The sequence below is a fragment of the Ammospiza caudacuta genome, chromosome 34 (assembly GCF_027887145.1).
Source record: "Ammospiza caudacuta isolate bAmmCau1 chromosome 34, bAmmCau1.pri, whole genome shotgun sequence".
Lineage (NCBI taxonomy): Eukaryota > Metazoa > Chordata > Aves > Passeriformes > Passerellidae > Ammospiza > Ammospiza caudacuta.
In genome coordinates, this window is record NC_080626.1 from 2,984,751 (window position 1) to 3,001,358 (window position 16,608).

The 16,608-nt window shown below is 47.0% G+C and overlaps 1 protein-coding gene across 1 annotated transcript; it reads left to right on the forward strand.

Moving 5' to 3' along the window:
- Positions 1 to 7,237: 7,237 nt before the first annotated feature.
- Positions 7,238 to 15,142, forward strand: RCVRN (recoverin). Its single transcript, XM_058822776.1, has 4 exons — positions 7,238 to 7,329; positions 10,357 to 10,645; positions 13,096 to 13,207; positions 15,057 to 15,142. The coding sequence occupies exons 1-4, from the start codon at positions 7,238 to 7,240 to the stop codon at positions 15,140 to 15,142; spliced, it is 579 nt and encodes a 192-aa protein (XP_058678759.1).
- Positions 15,143 to 16,608: the final 1,466 nt, after the last annotated feature.

Genomic DNA, 16,608 nt, shown 5'->3' on the forward strand with positions numbered 1-16,608 from the left:
CACATCACACCTGGGCACACCTGGGGATGGATCTGGGGGCACCTCTGCACACCTGGGGGTGGTCACAGCTCACCTGGGCACAGCTGGGCATGGACAGATCACACCTGGGCACACCTGGATGGGACCTGGGCACACCTGGGCATGGCCACATCACACCTGGATGGGACCTGGACACACCTGAACCCACCCTTGGCACATCCTGGGTACACCTGAGCATGGTCAGACCTCACCTGGCCAGTCCCAGGCATTACCTGGGCACACCTGGGTACACCTGGGGATGGACCTGGGCACACCTAGGCCTTACCTGGGCTCACCAGAGCACACCTGGGCACACCTGGGCACGGCCAGAGCTCAGCGGGGCACATCTGGGGATGGACCTGGGCACACCTGGGCTCACCTGGACCTACCTGGGCACACCTGGGCTGTCCCAGAATTCACCTGAGGGCACCTGGAAAGGACCTGGGCACACCCAGTCCTTACCTGGGCTCACCTGGATCCACCTGAGCTCACCTGGGCACACCCAGAAAGGACCTGGGCATGGACCTGGGCTCACCTGGGCACACCCAGAGCTCACCTGGTCCTACCTGGGCACACCTGGGAGCACCTGGGCACAGCCAGGCCTTACCTGGACACACCTGAGCACACCCTGGGCACATGTGGGGGTGGTCAGAGCTCACCTGGGCACACCTGGGGGCACCTGGGGATAGATCTGGGGACACCTGGACCCACCCTGGGCACACCTGGAGCCACCCTGGGCGCACCTGGACCCACCTTGGGCACACCTGGGCAGTCCCAGAATTCACCTGGACACAGCCAGGCCTTACCTGGGCACACCTGGACGCACCTGAGCTCACCCGGGCATGGTCAGAGCTCACCTGGGCACACCTGGGTAGTCCCAGGCCCTACCTGGGCACACCTGGGTAGTCCCAGGCCGTACCTGGGCACACCTGGATGCACCTGAGCTCACCCGGGCATGGTCAGAGCTCACCTGGGCACACCTGGGTAGTCCCAGGCCCTACCTGGGCACACCTGGGTAGTCCCAGGCCGTACCTGGGCACACCTGGATGCACCTGAGCTCACCCGGGCATGGTCAGAGCTCACCTGGGCACACCTGGGTAGTCCCAGGCCGTACCTGGGCACACCTGTCACCTCCCGGTCCCTCATTGTACCTGGAGTGATTCTGGGGCAAACTTCAGCAGATTTTAGGGGAAAATTGGGCGAATTTTGGGCAAAATTCGGGATAAATTTCAATTTTCACTCTTAATTTTCCTGATTTCCCTCGAGGTTCCAGGTTTTAATATATACAGTAAAGAAAATATAAATTTTTAAAAATCAAACAAAAAGTAACTTAAATTTTTTTTTTTTTTAAATTCATTAAAAATAAAAGAAAAATAAAAACCGTAAAGTGCCGTAAAGGGAAGCGCCGTAAATGTTCCATAAAAGGAAATGCCGTAAACCGCGACTGGGGAAAAGGTGCCATAAAGCGCGACTGTCGTAAAGACGGCCGTTAAAAGCGCGACTGTCGTAAATACTGCCGTACAGCGCGACTGTCGTAACAGGTATCGGAATGCGCGACTGTCACAAATGCTGCCGTAAAGCACGACTGTCGTAAAAGGTATCGTCAAGCGCGAGTGTCACAAATACTGCCGTAAAGCGCGACTGTCGTAAATAGCGCAGTAAAGCGTGACTGTCGTAAAGCGTGCTGTAAAGCGCGGCTGTCGTAAAAACCAGCCGTAAAGCGCGACTGTCGTAAATACTGCCGCAAAGCGCTAGTGTCGTAAATGGCGTCCTATGGTGCAGCTGTCGTAAAGCGTCGTAAAGCGCGGCTGCCATAAAGCGCGGCTGCCCTGTAGAGCCTTTCGGGACAGACGCGGTTTTCATGGAGCTCTCTTTTGTCCCTCCCGCCGGGCCGTGGCTGCCGCTCCCCGCTCCCCGCTCGGCCGCTCCGTCCCCGCATTCCCGGGCCCGCGGTGCCGCCCCCGCCGCGCCTCGAGCGCCCCCAGCGGCCGCTCCCAGCCCCGCCCCGCCTGCCACAACCGACATGGCCGCCGCTGCTCCCGCCGGCCCCGGCACCATCTCCCGCTCCTCCCGCTCCTCCCGCCGGCCCCCGGCATCATCTCCCGCTCCTCCCGCCGGCCCCCGGCATCATCTCCCACCGCCGCCGCCGCCCGTGGCCGCTTTCCCGCTCCCTTCCGCGAGCGCAGCCGCAGCCCCAGTTCCCGTTTCTGCGGCCCCGGCACCGTCCCCGCACTCCCCGTTCCCGATCCCCTCACAGCCCCGGTTCCCGTTTCTGCAGCCCCGGCACCGTCCCCGCACTCCCCGTTCCCGATCCCCTCACAGCCCCGGTTCCCGTTTCTGCAGCCCCGGCACCGTCCCCGCACTCCCCGTTCCCGATCCCCTCACAGCCCCGGTTCCCGTTCCGCAGCCCCGTGTCCCGATCCCGTCCCCGCAGCCGCCGCCGCCGCCATGTTGGCTCCCCCTCACGCTGCCCGCGCATGCGCGGTTGCCGCCCCCCCCCCCCCATCCCAGCGGGATCGCTCCGCGCCGCCTTCCGGGATCGGCCGCGCGCATGCGCACTGGCCACAACGGCGCACGTTAATTATCGCACTTCTGTTCTTCCATTGATTACAACGGGCACACCTGGGCACACCTGGGCACACCTGGGCACACCTGGGCATGGATCTGGGGGCGCCTGGCGGTGGTCAGAGCTCACCTGGGCACACCTGAACCCACCCTGGGCACACCTGGGCAGTCCCAGAATTCACCTGGGCACACCTGGGCACACCAGAGCTCACCTGGACACACCTGGACCCACCTGGAGCTCACCTGGGCACACCAGAAGCCATCCTGGCCACACCTGGCACACTCTGGGCACAGCTGGGCCCACCGTGAGCTCACCTGGGCACACCTGGACAGTCCCAGAATTCACCTGGGCACACCCTGGACCCACCCTGGGCACACCTGGGCTGTCCCAGATTTCACCTGGGTGCACCTGGGGATGGACCTGGACACACCTGGGCACACCTGGGCACACCTGGGGACATCCTGGGCACACCTGAGTGTGGTCAGAGCTCACCTGGACACATCTGGGCACACCTGGGGCACACCTGGAGCCACCCAGGCCCCTACCTGTGCATCCTGGGCACACCTGGGGCACCTGGAGATGCACTTGGGCACACCTGGGCAGTCCCAGAGCTCACCTGGCCACAGCTGGAAAGGACCTGGGCACACCTGGGCAGTCCCAGAATTCACCTGGGCACATCTGGGCACACCTGGGCAGTCCCAGAATTCACCTCGGCACATCTGGGCACACCTGGGCAGTGCCAGGCCCTACCTGGGCACACCTGGGCAAACCTGAGCTCACCTGGGCACGGTCAGAGCTCACCTGGGCACACCTGGGCAGTGCCAGGCGTTACCTGGGCACACCTGGGCAGTCCCAGAATTCACCTCGGCACGTCTGGGCACACCTGGGCAGTCCCAGAATTCACCTCGGCACACCTGGGCACACCTGGGCAGTGCCAGGCCCTACCTGGGCACACCTGGGCAGTCCCAGAATTCACCTCGGCACGTCTGGGCACACCTGGGCAGTCCCAGGCGTTACCTGGGCACACCTGGGCACACCTGGGCAGTCCCAGAATTCACCTCGGCACACCTGGGCACACCTGGGCGGTCCCGGGCCCTGCCTGGGCACACCTGGGCACACCTGTGCCCACCCCCCGTCCCCTCCCATCCCCCCCCTCCTTCCCCTCCCCTCCCCCCCGGCTCCCTCCCCGCCCCTCCCCCTCCCTTACACAAGCTCCCCTCCCCCCCCCCGTGATTAATTAACCCCGACGTTAATGAGGCTTTAATGAGCCCCCCCCCCCCTCCCCTCCCCCAGCGCCATCTGCCGCCCCCGGGGGGGGGAGGGGAGGCACGTGCGGGGGGGGAGGGGCGGAACACGGGGGGGGTTTGGGGTGAATTTGGGGGGTTTGGGGTGAATTTGGGGAATTTGGGGTGAATTTGGGAATTTTTGGGGTTAGTTTGGGGGATTTTGGGGTTAATTTGGGGATTTGGGGTTAATTTGGGGGATTTTGGGGAGGGGGGGGAGGGGGATTTTGGGGTTAATTTGAGGAATTTTGAGGTTAATTTGGGGAATTTGGGGTTAATTTGGGGGTTTTTGAGGTTAATTTGGGGGATTTTGGGGTTAATTTGGGGAATTTGGGTGAATTTGGGGGATTTTGGGGTTAATTTGGGGGATTTGGGGTGAATTTGGGGAATTTTGGGGTGAATTTGGGGAATTTGGGGTTAATTTGGGAATTTTGGGGTTAATTTGGGAATTTTGGGGTTAGTCTGGGGGATTTTGGGGTTAATTTGGGGATTTGGGGTTAATTTGGGGGATTTTGGGGAGGGGGAGAGGGGGATTTTGGGGTTAATTTGAGGAATTTTGAGGTTAATTTGGGGAATTTGGGGTTAATTTGGGGGTTTTTGAGGTTAATTTGGGGGATTTTGGGGAGGTGGGAGGGGGATTTTGGGGTTAATTTGGGGAATTTGGGTGAATTTGGGGGATTTTGGGGTTAATTTGGGGGATTTGGGGTTAATTTGGGGAATTTTGAGGTTAATTTGGGGAATTTGGGGTTAATTTGGGTAATTTTGAGGTTAATTTGGGGGATTTTGGGGTGAATTTGGGGGGTTTGGGGTGAATTTGGGAATTTTGGGGTGAATTTGGGGAATTTGGGGTTAATTTGGGGAATTTGGGGTTAATTTGGGGAATTTGGGTGAATTTGGGGGATTTTGGGGTTAATTTGGGGAATTTTGAGGTTAATTTGGGGATTTGGGGTGAATTTGGGGATTTTGGGGTGAATTTGGGGGGTTTGGGGTGAATTTGGGGATTTTGGGGTGAATTTGGGGGGTTTGGGGTGAATTTGGGGAATTTTGGGGTGAATTTGGGGAATTTGGGTGAATTTGGGGGATTTTGGGGTGAATTTGGGGAATTTGGGGTTAATTTGGGGAATTTTGGGGTTAATTTGGGGAATTGAGAGGTTAATTTGGGGGATTTTGGGGAGGGGGGCAGGGGGATTTTGGGGTTAATTTGGGAAGATTTTTTTGGGGGGGGGGTCATGGGGGACGAGAATTTTGGGGATGATCTGAGGGATTTTTTGGGGCTCCAGGGGAGGTTTGGGGTTAATTTTGGGAATTTCTGGGTGGGGAGGGGAAGAGGGAATTTGGGGTTAATTTGGGGCATTTTTGTGGGGTTAATTTGGGGCATTTTGGGGTTAATTTGGGAGATTTTTTTTGTGGGGTTCATTTGGGCGATTTTGGGGTTGATTTGGGGCATTTTTGTGGGGTTAATTTGGGGCATTTTGGGGTTCGTTTGGGGCATTTTTTATGAGGTTTATTTGGGGGCATTTTGGGGTTAATTTGGGAGATTTTTTTGTGGGGTTCATTTGGGCGATTTTGGGGTTAATTTGGGGCATTTTTGTGGGGTTATTTTGGGGCATTTTGGGGTTCGTTTGGGGCATTTTTGGTGGAGTTCATTTGGGAGATTTTTGTGGGGTTATTTTGGGGCATTTTGGGGTTCGTTTGGGGCATTTTTGGTGGAGTTCATTTGGGAGATTTTTGTGGGGTTATTTTGGGGCATTTTGGGGTTCGTTTGGGGCATTTTTGGTGGAGTTCATTCGGGAGATTTTTGCGGGGTTGATTTGGGGCGTTCCTGGGGGTTCTGGTGAATTTCTGGGTTAATTTGGGGCATTTTTGGCGGGGTTTATTTGGGGAGGTTTGGGGTTAATTTGGGGCCATTTTAGGTTCAATTTGTGCCATTTTTTGGGGTTCCCTGGTGTGTGTGTGTGGGGGGGGGGGTTGGGCGCTGCTGCCCCTCCCCCACCCCACGTGCCCTCCCCTCTCCCCCCCCCTTAAGCCGGGATCACCTTCATCCCCTCCCCCCCCCAAATCCCCCCCAAATCCCCCCTGATAAAGGCGGGAGCGGGGCCGGGACCGCAGAGGAGCCTTCGTCACCCTCCTCATCCTCACCCTCCTCACCCTCGGCTCCGGAACCTTCCAGTAAGGACCCTCCGGGGGAGCCTTCATCCCCCTCCTCATCATCCTCGCCATTCCCATCTCTGGAATTTTCTTCGTCTCCTTCCGGAACCTTCCCTGTCTCCTTTTGGGGGCCTTCGGCCTCATCGCCGCGTCCGGGATCTTCCTCGCCCTCGGTTCCGGGGGTTTGGGATCTTCCCCCTCCTCCTCTTCCTCGTTTTTGGGGGGTTCAGGACCTTCCTCATCCTCATCCTCGTTGCTCGGGCGTGAGATTTAATTCAGCCTCGCCTTCGGCCGGCCGCGATCTTCCTCCTCTGCCTCATTCTGGGGGGCCAGGACCTTCCTCATCCTCGTTTACCGGAACCTTCCTTGTCCTCGTTTATTGGAGTCACAGGACCTTCCTCTTCCTCCTCCTCCTCCTGGGATCCCAGACCTTCCTCTTCCTCCTCATTCCAGCACCCAGAGCCTTCCTCCTCTTCCTCCTCACTCTGAGATCCAGAACCTTCCTTTATCCCCCCATTCCAGAACCCAGAACTTTACTCTTCCTCCTCATTCCAGGACCCAGGACCTTCCTCATCCTCGTTTCCTCATCCAGAACCTTCTTCTCCCTCCTTATTTTGTGATCCTGAACTTTAATTTTCCCCCAAATTTCGGTTCCCAGAACCTTCCTCCTCCTCCAAATCCCAGGACCCAGAACCTTCCTCTCTTTGCTCCTCGTTTTGGGACCCGGAACTTTCATTTTTCCCCCCAAATTCCGGCACCCAAACCTCGCCCCTCTCACCCCATTTTTTCTCTCTCTCCCCCAAGCTCTTCCTCCTCCTCCTCCTCCTCCTCCTCCTCATTATTTCAGGTCACAGAACCCTTCTTTTCCCCCACATTTTAGGACCCAAAAATTCCCTTTTTCCCCCCAAATTTCAGGCCCCAAACCTTCCTCCTCTCACCCCATTTTCTCTCTCTCTCTCTCCCCCCCCAGGCTCTTCCTCCTCCTCCTCCTCCTCCTCCTCCTCCTCCTCCTCCTCCTCCTCCTCCTCGTCATTGTCATTATTTCAGGACCCAGAACCTTAATTTTTTCCCCCAAATTTCGGTACCCAAACTCTTCTTTTTTCCCCCCAAATTTCAGGCCCCAAACCTTCCTCCTCTCACCCCATTTTCTCTCTCTCTCTCTCCCCCCCCAGGCTCTTCCTCCTCCTCCTCCTCCTCCTCCTCCTCCTCCTCGGGTCCCGCCATGGGCAACGCCAAGAGCGGGGCTCTGTCCAAGGAGGTGCTCGAGGACCTCAAGACGAGCACGCGCTACTCCGAGGAGGAGCTCTGCCGCTGGTACGCGGGAAATTACAAATTTGGGGAGTTTTGGGTCATTTCGGGGCTTTTGGGGTGATTTAGGGGTTAATTGGGTTTTTTTTTTTGTTTTTTTGGGGGTTTTTTTTTGTTTTTATTTTGATTTTTTTGAGGTTTTTTGGGGTTTTTTTAGGGATTATTTTGGATTTTGTAGGGGTTGTGCTGTGGGGGTTCCGTTTAAATGTAATGCAGCGCGATATGGGATGGAATAATATAGTCTAATAAAATAATTGCAGGATAATATAAAATATATAAATACATAAATATATAAATACATAAATACATAACTATATAAATATATGATAGTATAATAAAAATATGGTGAAATAAAGTAATTAGGTAGGTAATTAATTAGCCTTAACCCTGTGCAGTTGCGAGCAGAGATGAGCACTTGGCAGGTCCAGTTCAGATGTAATATAATATAATATAATATAATATAATATAATATAATATAATGTAATGTAATGTAATGTAATGTAATGTAATGTAATGTAATGTAATATAATATAATATAATATAATGTAATATAATGTAATAAAATGTAATGTAATAAAATGTAATATAATAAAATGTAATATAATATAATATAATATAATATAATATAATATAATATAACATAATATAATGTAATATATAATATAATATAATGTAATGTAATGTAATGTAATGTAATATAATATAATATAATAAAATAAAATATAATATAATATAATATAATATAATATAATATAATATAATATAATATATAATACAATATAATATAATGTAATGTAATATATAATATAATATAATATAATATAATATAATATAATATAATATAATATAATATAAATATGGTATAATATGGTATATAGAATTAATAAAGTAATATTGTATATAGAATATGACGTTATAATAAAGTATATAAAGTATGTAGTCTAGAATACTACACTATAAAAAAGTAATATAGTACAGAATAATATAGTATAATATAATATAGAACAAAACAGTATAGTATAATAAAATAGTACAATAAGGTAATATAGCATAAAATAATGTAGTAAAATAACTTATGTAAATCTATATTAAATAATAATAATAAAAGGTAATTAATCACCTTGATGATGAGATGACCTAATCTGCATTTCTCGCCCCTCATTGGGAATTATTCTACAGTATAGAATAATATAATAAAGTAATATAGTATAATACAGTATATAGAATAATTTAATATAATACAGTATATAGAATAATATAGTGTAATACAGTAATACAGAATAGAATAATATAATATAATATAATATAGTATAATAGAGTGTAATATAGTAATATAATATAATGTAATATATAGAATAATGTAACAATAAAGTAATAAAGTATAGAATAATGTAGTATAGTATAATCAGGTAATATAATGTAGAATAATATATAATAAACTAATACAGTATAGAGTAATAAAGTAATATAGTATTGTATAATGTGGTATATTAAATAATGTAACATAAAGTAATAAAGTATAGAATAATACGGTATAAATGTAACATAATAAAGTAATAAAGTGTAGAATAATACGGTATAAATGTAACATAGTAAAGTAATAAAGTGTAGAATAATACGGTATAAATGTAACATAATAAAGTATAGAATAATAGGGTATAAATGTAACATAATAAAGTAATAAAGCGTAGAATAATACGGTATAAATGTAACATAATAAAGTAAAAAAGTATAGAATAATACGGTATAAATGTAACATAATAAAGTAAAAATGTGTAGAATAATACGGTATAAATGTAACAAAGTAATAAAGTGTAGAATAATACGGTATAAATGTAACATAGTAAAGTAATAAAGTATAGAATAATGTAGTATAGTATAATCAAGTAATATAATGTAGAATAATATATAATAAACTAATACAGTATAGAGTAATAAAGTAATATAGTATTGTATAATGTGGTATATTAAATAATGTAACATAAAGTAATAAAGTATAGAATAATACGGTATAAATGTAACATAATAAAGTAATAAAGTGTAGAATAATACGGTATAAATGTAACATAATAAAGTATAGAATAATAGGGTATAAATGTAACATAAAGTAATAAAGTGTAGAATAATAGGGTATAAATGTAACATAATAAAATAATAAAGTATAGCATAATATAGTACAGTGTAATAGAGTATATAGTATAGTATTATGTAGGATATAGAATAATACAGTATAATAAAGTGATATAGTATAATAAATACTATAATAGTATAAATAATACAGTGTAATGAATTATATAAATGTATATAAATAAATAAAATAAAACCAATTATAATAATGACAATAATGATAATAATGACAATAATGATAATAATAATAGTAATAATAATAACTGGGCAGTGAGTGCTTGGAAGATTCAGTTTGGGTGCAATGCAATATAATGTAATATACTATAGAATAATAATACAGTATAACATATAAAATAGACATTATAAATATAAATATAAATGTAAATATAAATATAAATATAAATATAAATATAAATATAAATATAAATATAAATATAAATATAAATATAAATATAAATATAAATTTGATATATGTATTTATACACATTTACATATATGTCTTTATATACATATATGTATTTATTTAGAAATATGTATATAATTTATATACGTATATAATGATAATGGTAATGGTAATGGTAATGATAATGATGATGATCATGGTAATGATGATGACGATGATAATAATAAATAATCATTAGTAATAATAACATAATAAAATTAATAAAAATAAAAATAAAATAAAAATAAAAATAGGAAATAAAAATAAAAATAAAAAAAATAAAAATAAAATAAAAATAAAAATAAAAAAAATAAAAATAAAATAAAAATAAAAATAAAATAAAAATAAAAATAAAATAAAAATAAAAATAGAAATAATAGCATAAAATTTATAACAATGAAATTAATAATAACAAAATCAATAGCAATAACGCCAACAATAATTTTTTCCGTCTGCCCGCTCAGGTACGAGAGCTTCCAGCGGCAGTGCCCCGACGGGCGCATCAGCCGCTCGGAGTTCGAGAAGATCTACGGCACCTTCTTCCCCAACTCGGACCCGCAGGGCTACGCGCGCCACGTCTTCCGCAGCTTCGACACCAACGACGACGGCACGCTGGACTTCAGGGAGTACATCATCGCCCTGCACCTGACCTCCTCGGGCAAAACCCACCTGAAGCTCGAGTGGGCCTTCTCGCTCTTCGACGTGGACAGGAACGGCGAGGTCAGCAAGAACGAGGTGCTGGAGATCATCACGGTGAGGAGAACGTCCGCGGTTTGGGGTCGGAAACGGCAGATTTGGGGTTTGGAAATCTGAGATTTGGGGTTTGGGATGCAGGAATGGTGAGGTCAGCAAGAACGAGGTGCTGGAGATCATCACGGTCAGGAGAACGTCCGCGGTTTGGGGTCGGAAACGGCAGATTTGGGGTTTGGGGAACCCCGTGGTCAGCAAGGGCAAAGTGCTGGAGATCATCACGGTGAGGAGAACATCCGCGGTTTGGGGTCAGAAACGGCAGATTTGGGGTTTGGGGAACGCCATGGTCAGCAAGGGCGAGGTGCTGGACATCACGGTGAGGAGAACGTCTGCGGTTTGGGGTCAGAAACGGCAGATTTGGGGTTTGGGGAACGCCGTGGTCAGCAAGAACGAGGTGCTGGAGATCATCACGGTGACATTTGGGTTCAAAAATCTGAGATTTGGGGTTTGGAAATCTGAGATTTGGGGTTTGGGATGCAGGAATGGTGAGGTCAGCAAGAACGAGGTGCTGGAGATCATCACGGTGAGGAGAACGTCCGCGGTTTGGGGTCAGAAACGGCAGATTTGGGGTTTGGGGAACGCCGTGGTCAGCTGGACATCATCACGGTGACATTTGGGTTCAAAAATCTGAGATTTGGGGTTTGGAAATCTGAGATTTGGGGGTTGGGATGCAGGAACGGCGAAGTCAGCAAGAACGAGGTGCTGGAGATCATCACGGTGAGGAGAACGTCCGCGGTTTGGGGTCGGAATCGGCAGATTTGGGGTTTGGGGAACGGCGAGGTCAGCAAGAACGAGGTGCTGGAGATCATCACGGTCAGGAGAACGTCCGCGGTTTGGGGTCAGAAACGGCAGATTTGGGGTTTGGGGAACGCCGCGGTCAGCAAGAGCGAGGTGCTGGAGATCATCACGGTGACATTTGGGGTCAAAAATCAGAGATTTGGGGTTTGGAAATCTGAGATTTGGGGGTTGGGATGCAGGAACGGCGAGGTCAGCAAGGGCGAGGTGCTGGGGATCATCACGGTGAGAACATCCAGGGTTTGGGGTGAGAAACGGCAGATTTGGGGTTTGGGGAACGCCGTGGTCAGCTGGACATCATCATGGTGATATTTGGGGTCAAAAATCTGAGATTTGGGGTTTGGAAATCTGAGATTTGGGGGTTGGGATGCAGGAACGGCGAGGTCAGCAAGAACGAGGTGCTGGAGATCATCACGGTGAGGAGAACACGGGTTTGGGGTCGGAAACGGCAGATTTGGGGTTGGGGATGGGATTGGCTCATCCTGAGAGGAAATTCAGGATTTGAGGTTTGGGATTTGGTATTTTGGGGATATTTGGGGGATATTTGGGGGACATTTTGGGGATATTTTGGAGATATTTGGGGGACATTTTGGAGATATTTGGGGGACATTTTGGGGATATTTTGGAGATATTTTGGGGATATTTTGGAGATATTTTGGGGATATTTTGGAGATATTTGGGGGACATTTTGGGGATATTTTGGGATCGCCTCATCCCAGAGGAATTTTGAACTCGGGAATTCCCTTCGGAGGACGGGCTCCGACCCTGCCCATCCCCCCCCTCCCCTCCCCCCCCCCGTGTCCCCAATTACCGCGGGGTGGGGGAGGGGCGCTAATTGGCTTTGCCCCTCCCCCCCCTCCCTGATCCCGGATTTTCGGTCCTGGATGGAAAAAACACCGGGGGGGGGGGGGGGGGGGGGGGGGAGGGGCGCCATAAACGGATCGGGGTGGGGGAGGGGCAGCGGCAGGGTCAGGCCCCTCCCCCACGGCTGAGCGGGGCCGGGTTGGGGCCCTCAGATCGATTTTGGGGTCTCCAGAGCCGTTTTTGGGGTCCCCGGTGCCATTCTTGGGGTCCCTGAGGGTTTTTGGGGTCCCTGGTGTTGTTTTTGCGGTCCTCAGACGAATTTTGGGGTCCCCAGAGCTGTTTTGGGGTCCCCGGTGCCGTTTCGGGGCCCTCGGCGGTCTCCGATGGGTTTTGGGGTCCCCAGATCGATTGTGGGGTTCTCGGAGTCGTTTTGGGGTCCCAAGAGCCATTTTTGGTGTCCCCAGACTGATTTTGGGGTCCCCGATGGATTTCAGGGTCCCTGACAGTTTTGGGGCGCCGTTTTTGGGGTTTCGTTGTCCCTGACAGTTTTGGGGTTCTATTTTGGCTCCCCAGGCCATTTTCGGTGTCCCTGTCAGTTTTGGGTTCTGTTTTTGGGGTCCCTGATGGATTTTTGGATGCTGTTTTTGGGCTCCCCAGGCCATTTTTGGGGGTATCGTTTTTGGGGTTTCGGGGTCCCTGATGGATTTGGGGTTCCATTTCCGGGGTCGCTGACATTTTTGGGGTGCACTTTGGGCTCCCCACGCCATTTTTGGGGGTATCATTTTTGGGGTTTCGGGGTCCCTGATGGATTTGGGGGTCGCTGACATTTTTGGGGTGCATTTTGGGCTCCCCAGGCCATTTTCAAGATGATCCCGGCCGAGGAGCAGAAGCTGCTGCCCGAGGACGAGAACAACCCCCAGAAACGCGCGGACAAACTCTGGGCCTACTTCAAAAAGGGCGAGAACGGTGCGCACCCAAAACCACCCCAAATCACCCCAAAAATACCCTCCAAAAAACCACCCCAAATCACCCCAAAAAATCCCGGCCAAAAATCACCCCAAATCACCCCAAAAATCCCGCCCAAAACCCACCAAAATAACCCCAAAAATCTGCTCAAAAAATCCCCCCCCAAAAACCACAAAAATAACCCCAAAAATCCCGGCAAAAAACAACCCCAAATCACCCCAAAAATCCCGCCCAAAACCCACCAAAATAACCCCAAAAATCCCCTCAAAAAATCCCCCCCAAAAACCACTAAAATAACCCCAAAAATCCTGGCAAAAAACAACCCCAAATCACCCCAAAAATCCCGGCAAAAAACCACCCAAAATCACCCCAAAAACCTCCTCAAAAACCACCCAAAATCACCCCAAAAACCACCCAAAATCACCCAAAAAATCCTGGCAAAAAAAACACCCAAAATCACCCCAAAAAACCTCCCCAAAAAAACCCCAAAATCACCCCAAAACCCACCCAAAATCACCCCAAAATCCCACCCAAAAAAAAACCCAAAATCACCCCAAAACCTCCCCAAAACCCACCCAAAATCACCCCAAAATCCCACCCAAAAAAACCCCCAAAATCACCCCAAAAATCACCCCAAAAATCCCTGCAAAAACCCAGCAAAATCACCCCAAAAATCCCACCTAAAAAACCCAAAACCGTCCCAAAAATCCCCCCAAAACCACCCCAAAAATGCCCCCAAAACCCACTAAAATCACCCCAAAAATTCCCCAAAACCTCCCTGGAAAAAATCGCATTGAAACCCCCGTGGAAAACCCAAAATCACCCCGATCCCAAAATCCTGAATTTTGGAACCCCCTCCCCAAACCCCAAATCCCCGTTTTCCGCCCCAACCCAAAATCCCCTTTTTTTGCCCCTCCTGACCCAAAATCGCCATTTTTCACCCCAAACCCAAACCTGCCATTTTCAAACCCAGATTTGCCGGGTTTTAACCCCAAATCGCCGGTTTTAACCCCAAAATCAGCATTTTTAACCCCAAAATCCCCATTTTTTGGCCCCTTTTGACCCAAAATCTGCCTTTTTCAGCCCAAACCCAAAATCGCCAGTTTTTAACCCAACACACCCAGTTTTTAACCCAAAATCTTCGGGTTTGAACCCCCAAAAATCCCCATTTTTGCCCTTTTTAACCCAAAATCTTCGGGTTTGAACACCAAAAATCCCCATTTTTGCCTTTTTAACCCAAAATCTTCGGGTTTGAACCCCCAAAAATCCCCATTTTTGCCCTTTTTAACCCATAATCTTCGGGTTTTAACACCAAAAAATCCCCATTTTTGCCTTTTTTAACACAAAATCTTCAGCTTTGAACACCAAAAAATCCCCATTTTTGCCCTTTTAAACCCAAAATCTTCGGGTTTGAACCCCCAAAATCCCCATTTTTGCCCTTTTAAACCCAAAATCTTCAGGTTTGAACCCCCAAAAATCCCCATTTTTGCCCTTTTTAACCCAAAATCTTCGGGTTTGAACACCAAAAATCCCCATTTTTGCCTTTTTTAACCCAAAATCTTCGGGTTTGAACACCAAAAATCCCCATTTTTGCCCTTTTTAACCCAAAATCTTCGGGTTTGAACCCCCAAAATTCCCATTTTTGCCCTTTTTAACCCAAAATCTTCGGGTTTTTAACCCAACACACCCAGTTTTTAACACAAAATCTTCGGGTTTGAACCCCCAAAAATCCCCATTTTTGCCCGTTTTAACCCAAAATCTTCGGGTTTGAACCCCCAAAAATCCCCATTTTTGCCCTTTTTAACCCAAAATCGCCGTTTTTAACCAAAATCTCGGTTTTCCGCCCCAGACAAGATCGCCGAGGCCGAGTTCATCGAGGGCGTGATGAAGAACGACGCCATCATGCGCCTGATCCAGTACGAGCCCAAAAAGTGAAACCAAAAACACCAAAAAACCCCCAAAAAATCCAAAATAAAGAAAATCCCCCCAAAATCCCCAAAATAAAAAAAGAAAAAACCAAAAAAACCAAAATCCCCCAAAATCCAGAAAGGCGGGAGGGGCGGGAGGGAGGGGAAATAAAGAGAATCCCCCCCAAAATGTGGTGTCGGTTTGGGGGGAAAATGGAGGTTTTGGGATAAAAAAGGAATTTTTTTTTGAGGGGAAAAAAAAGATTTTTATTTTTTTTTTTTTTTAAAAAAAAGCGGGTTTAGAGGAATAAAAAGGAGTTTTTTTTAGGGAAATAAATTGATATTTTTGAGGGGAAAAAATGAGGTTTTGGGAAAAAAAATGGGGGGTTTTGGGGAAGAAAAGTTTTTGAAAGGGTAAAAAAATTTTTTGAGAAAAAAATGGTTTTTAGAGGGGGAAAAAGGAGGGTTTTGGGAAAAGGATTTTCAGTGGGGAAAAAAAGGGGGTTTTGGGGAAAAAAGTGTTTTTAGAAGGGAAAATATTGGAGGTTTGGGAGAAAAAAGGGGTTTTTTAGGGGAAAAAATGAGGGTTTTGGGGAAAGAATGGGATTTTTTTTGTGGATTAAAAAAGGAGATTTTTATGGAAAAAAAAAGGTTTTGGAGAAAAAAGGGATTTTTAAAGAGAAAAAAGGGGAATTTTCACGGAAGAAAAGGATTTTTTCAGGGCATTTTTGGGGTTTTTCTCAGGTTTGGGGTTTTTTTTCAGTTTTTTGGGGTATTTTTGGGGTTTTTCTTGGGGACCTTTTTGGGGTATTTTTAAGGTTTTCCCTGGGGTATTTTTGGGATTTTCTCAGGATTTTTTGGGGGCATTTTTGGGATTTTTCTCGCGTTTTTTTGGGGCGGTTTGAGGGTTTTTTGGAACAGTTTTAGGGTTTTTCTTGGAGTGTTTTTTGGGGTTTTCCACAAGATTTTTTTGGGGGGCGTTTCAGGGTTTTTTTGTTTTTTTTTGTGAGGGGGAGTTTCCGGAGTTTTTGGGGCCATTTCGGGGTTTTTCTCGGGGGTTCTTCGGGGTTTGTCTCGGGTTTTTTTTTTTTTGTTTTTTTTTCCTCTTTTTTGGGGTGGTTTTTGGGTTTTTCTGGGCAGGTTTGGGATATTTCTCAGGGCTGTTTTTGGGGTTTTTCTGGTTTTTTGGGGGGTATTTTTAGGGTTTTTCTGGGGATTTTTTGGCGCAGTTTTGGGGGGTTTTTCTCGGGTATTTTTGGGGCAGGTTTGGGGTTTTCTCAGGGCTGTTTTCGGGGTTTTTCTCGGGTATTTTTGGGGCATTTTCAGCTTTTTTCTCCGTTTTTTCCCCCATCCCATCACACACAGACACAGGGCAATTTTGGGTTTTTTGGGGGTTATTTTTGGGGCTATTTCAACTTTTTTCTCCGTTTTTTTTTCCCATCCCATCACACACAGGGGTTTGATTTTTAGGGCAATTTTGGGTTTTTTGGGGGT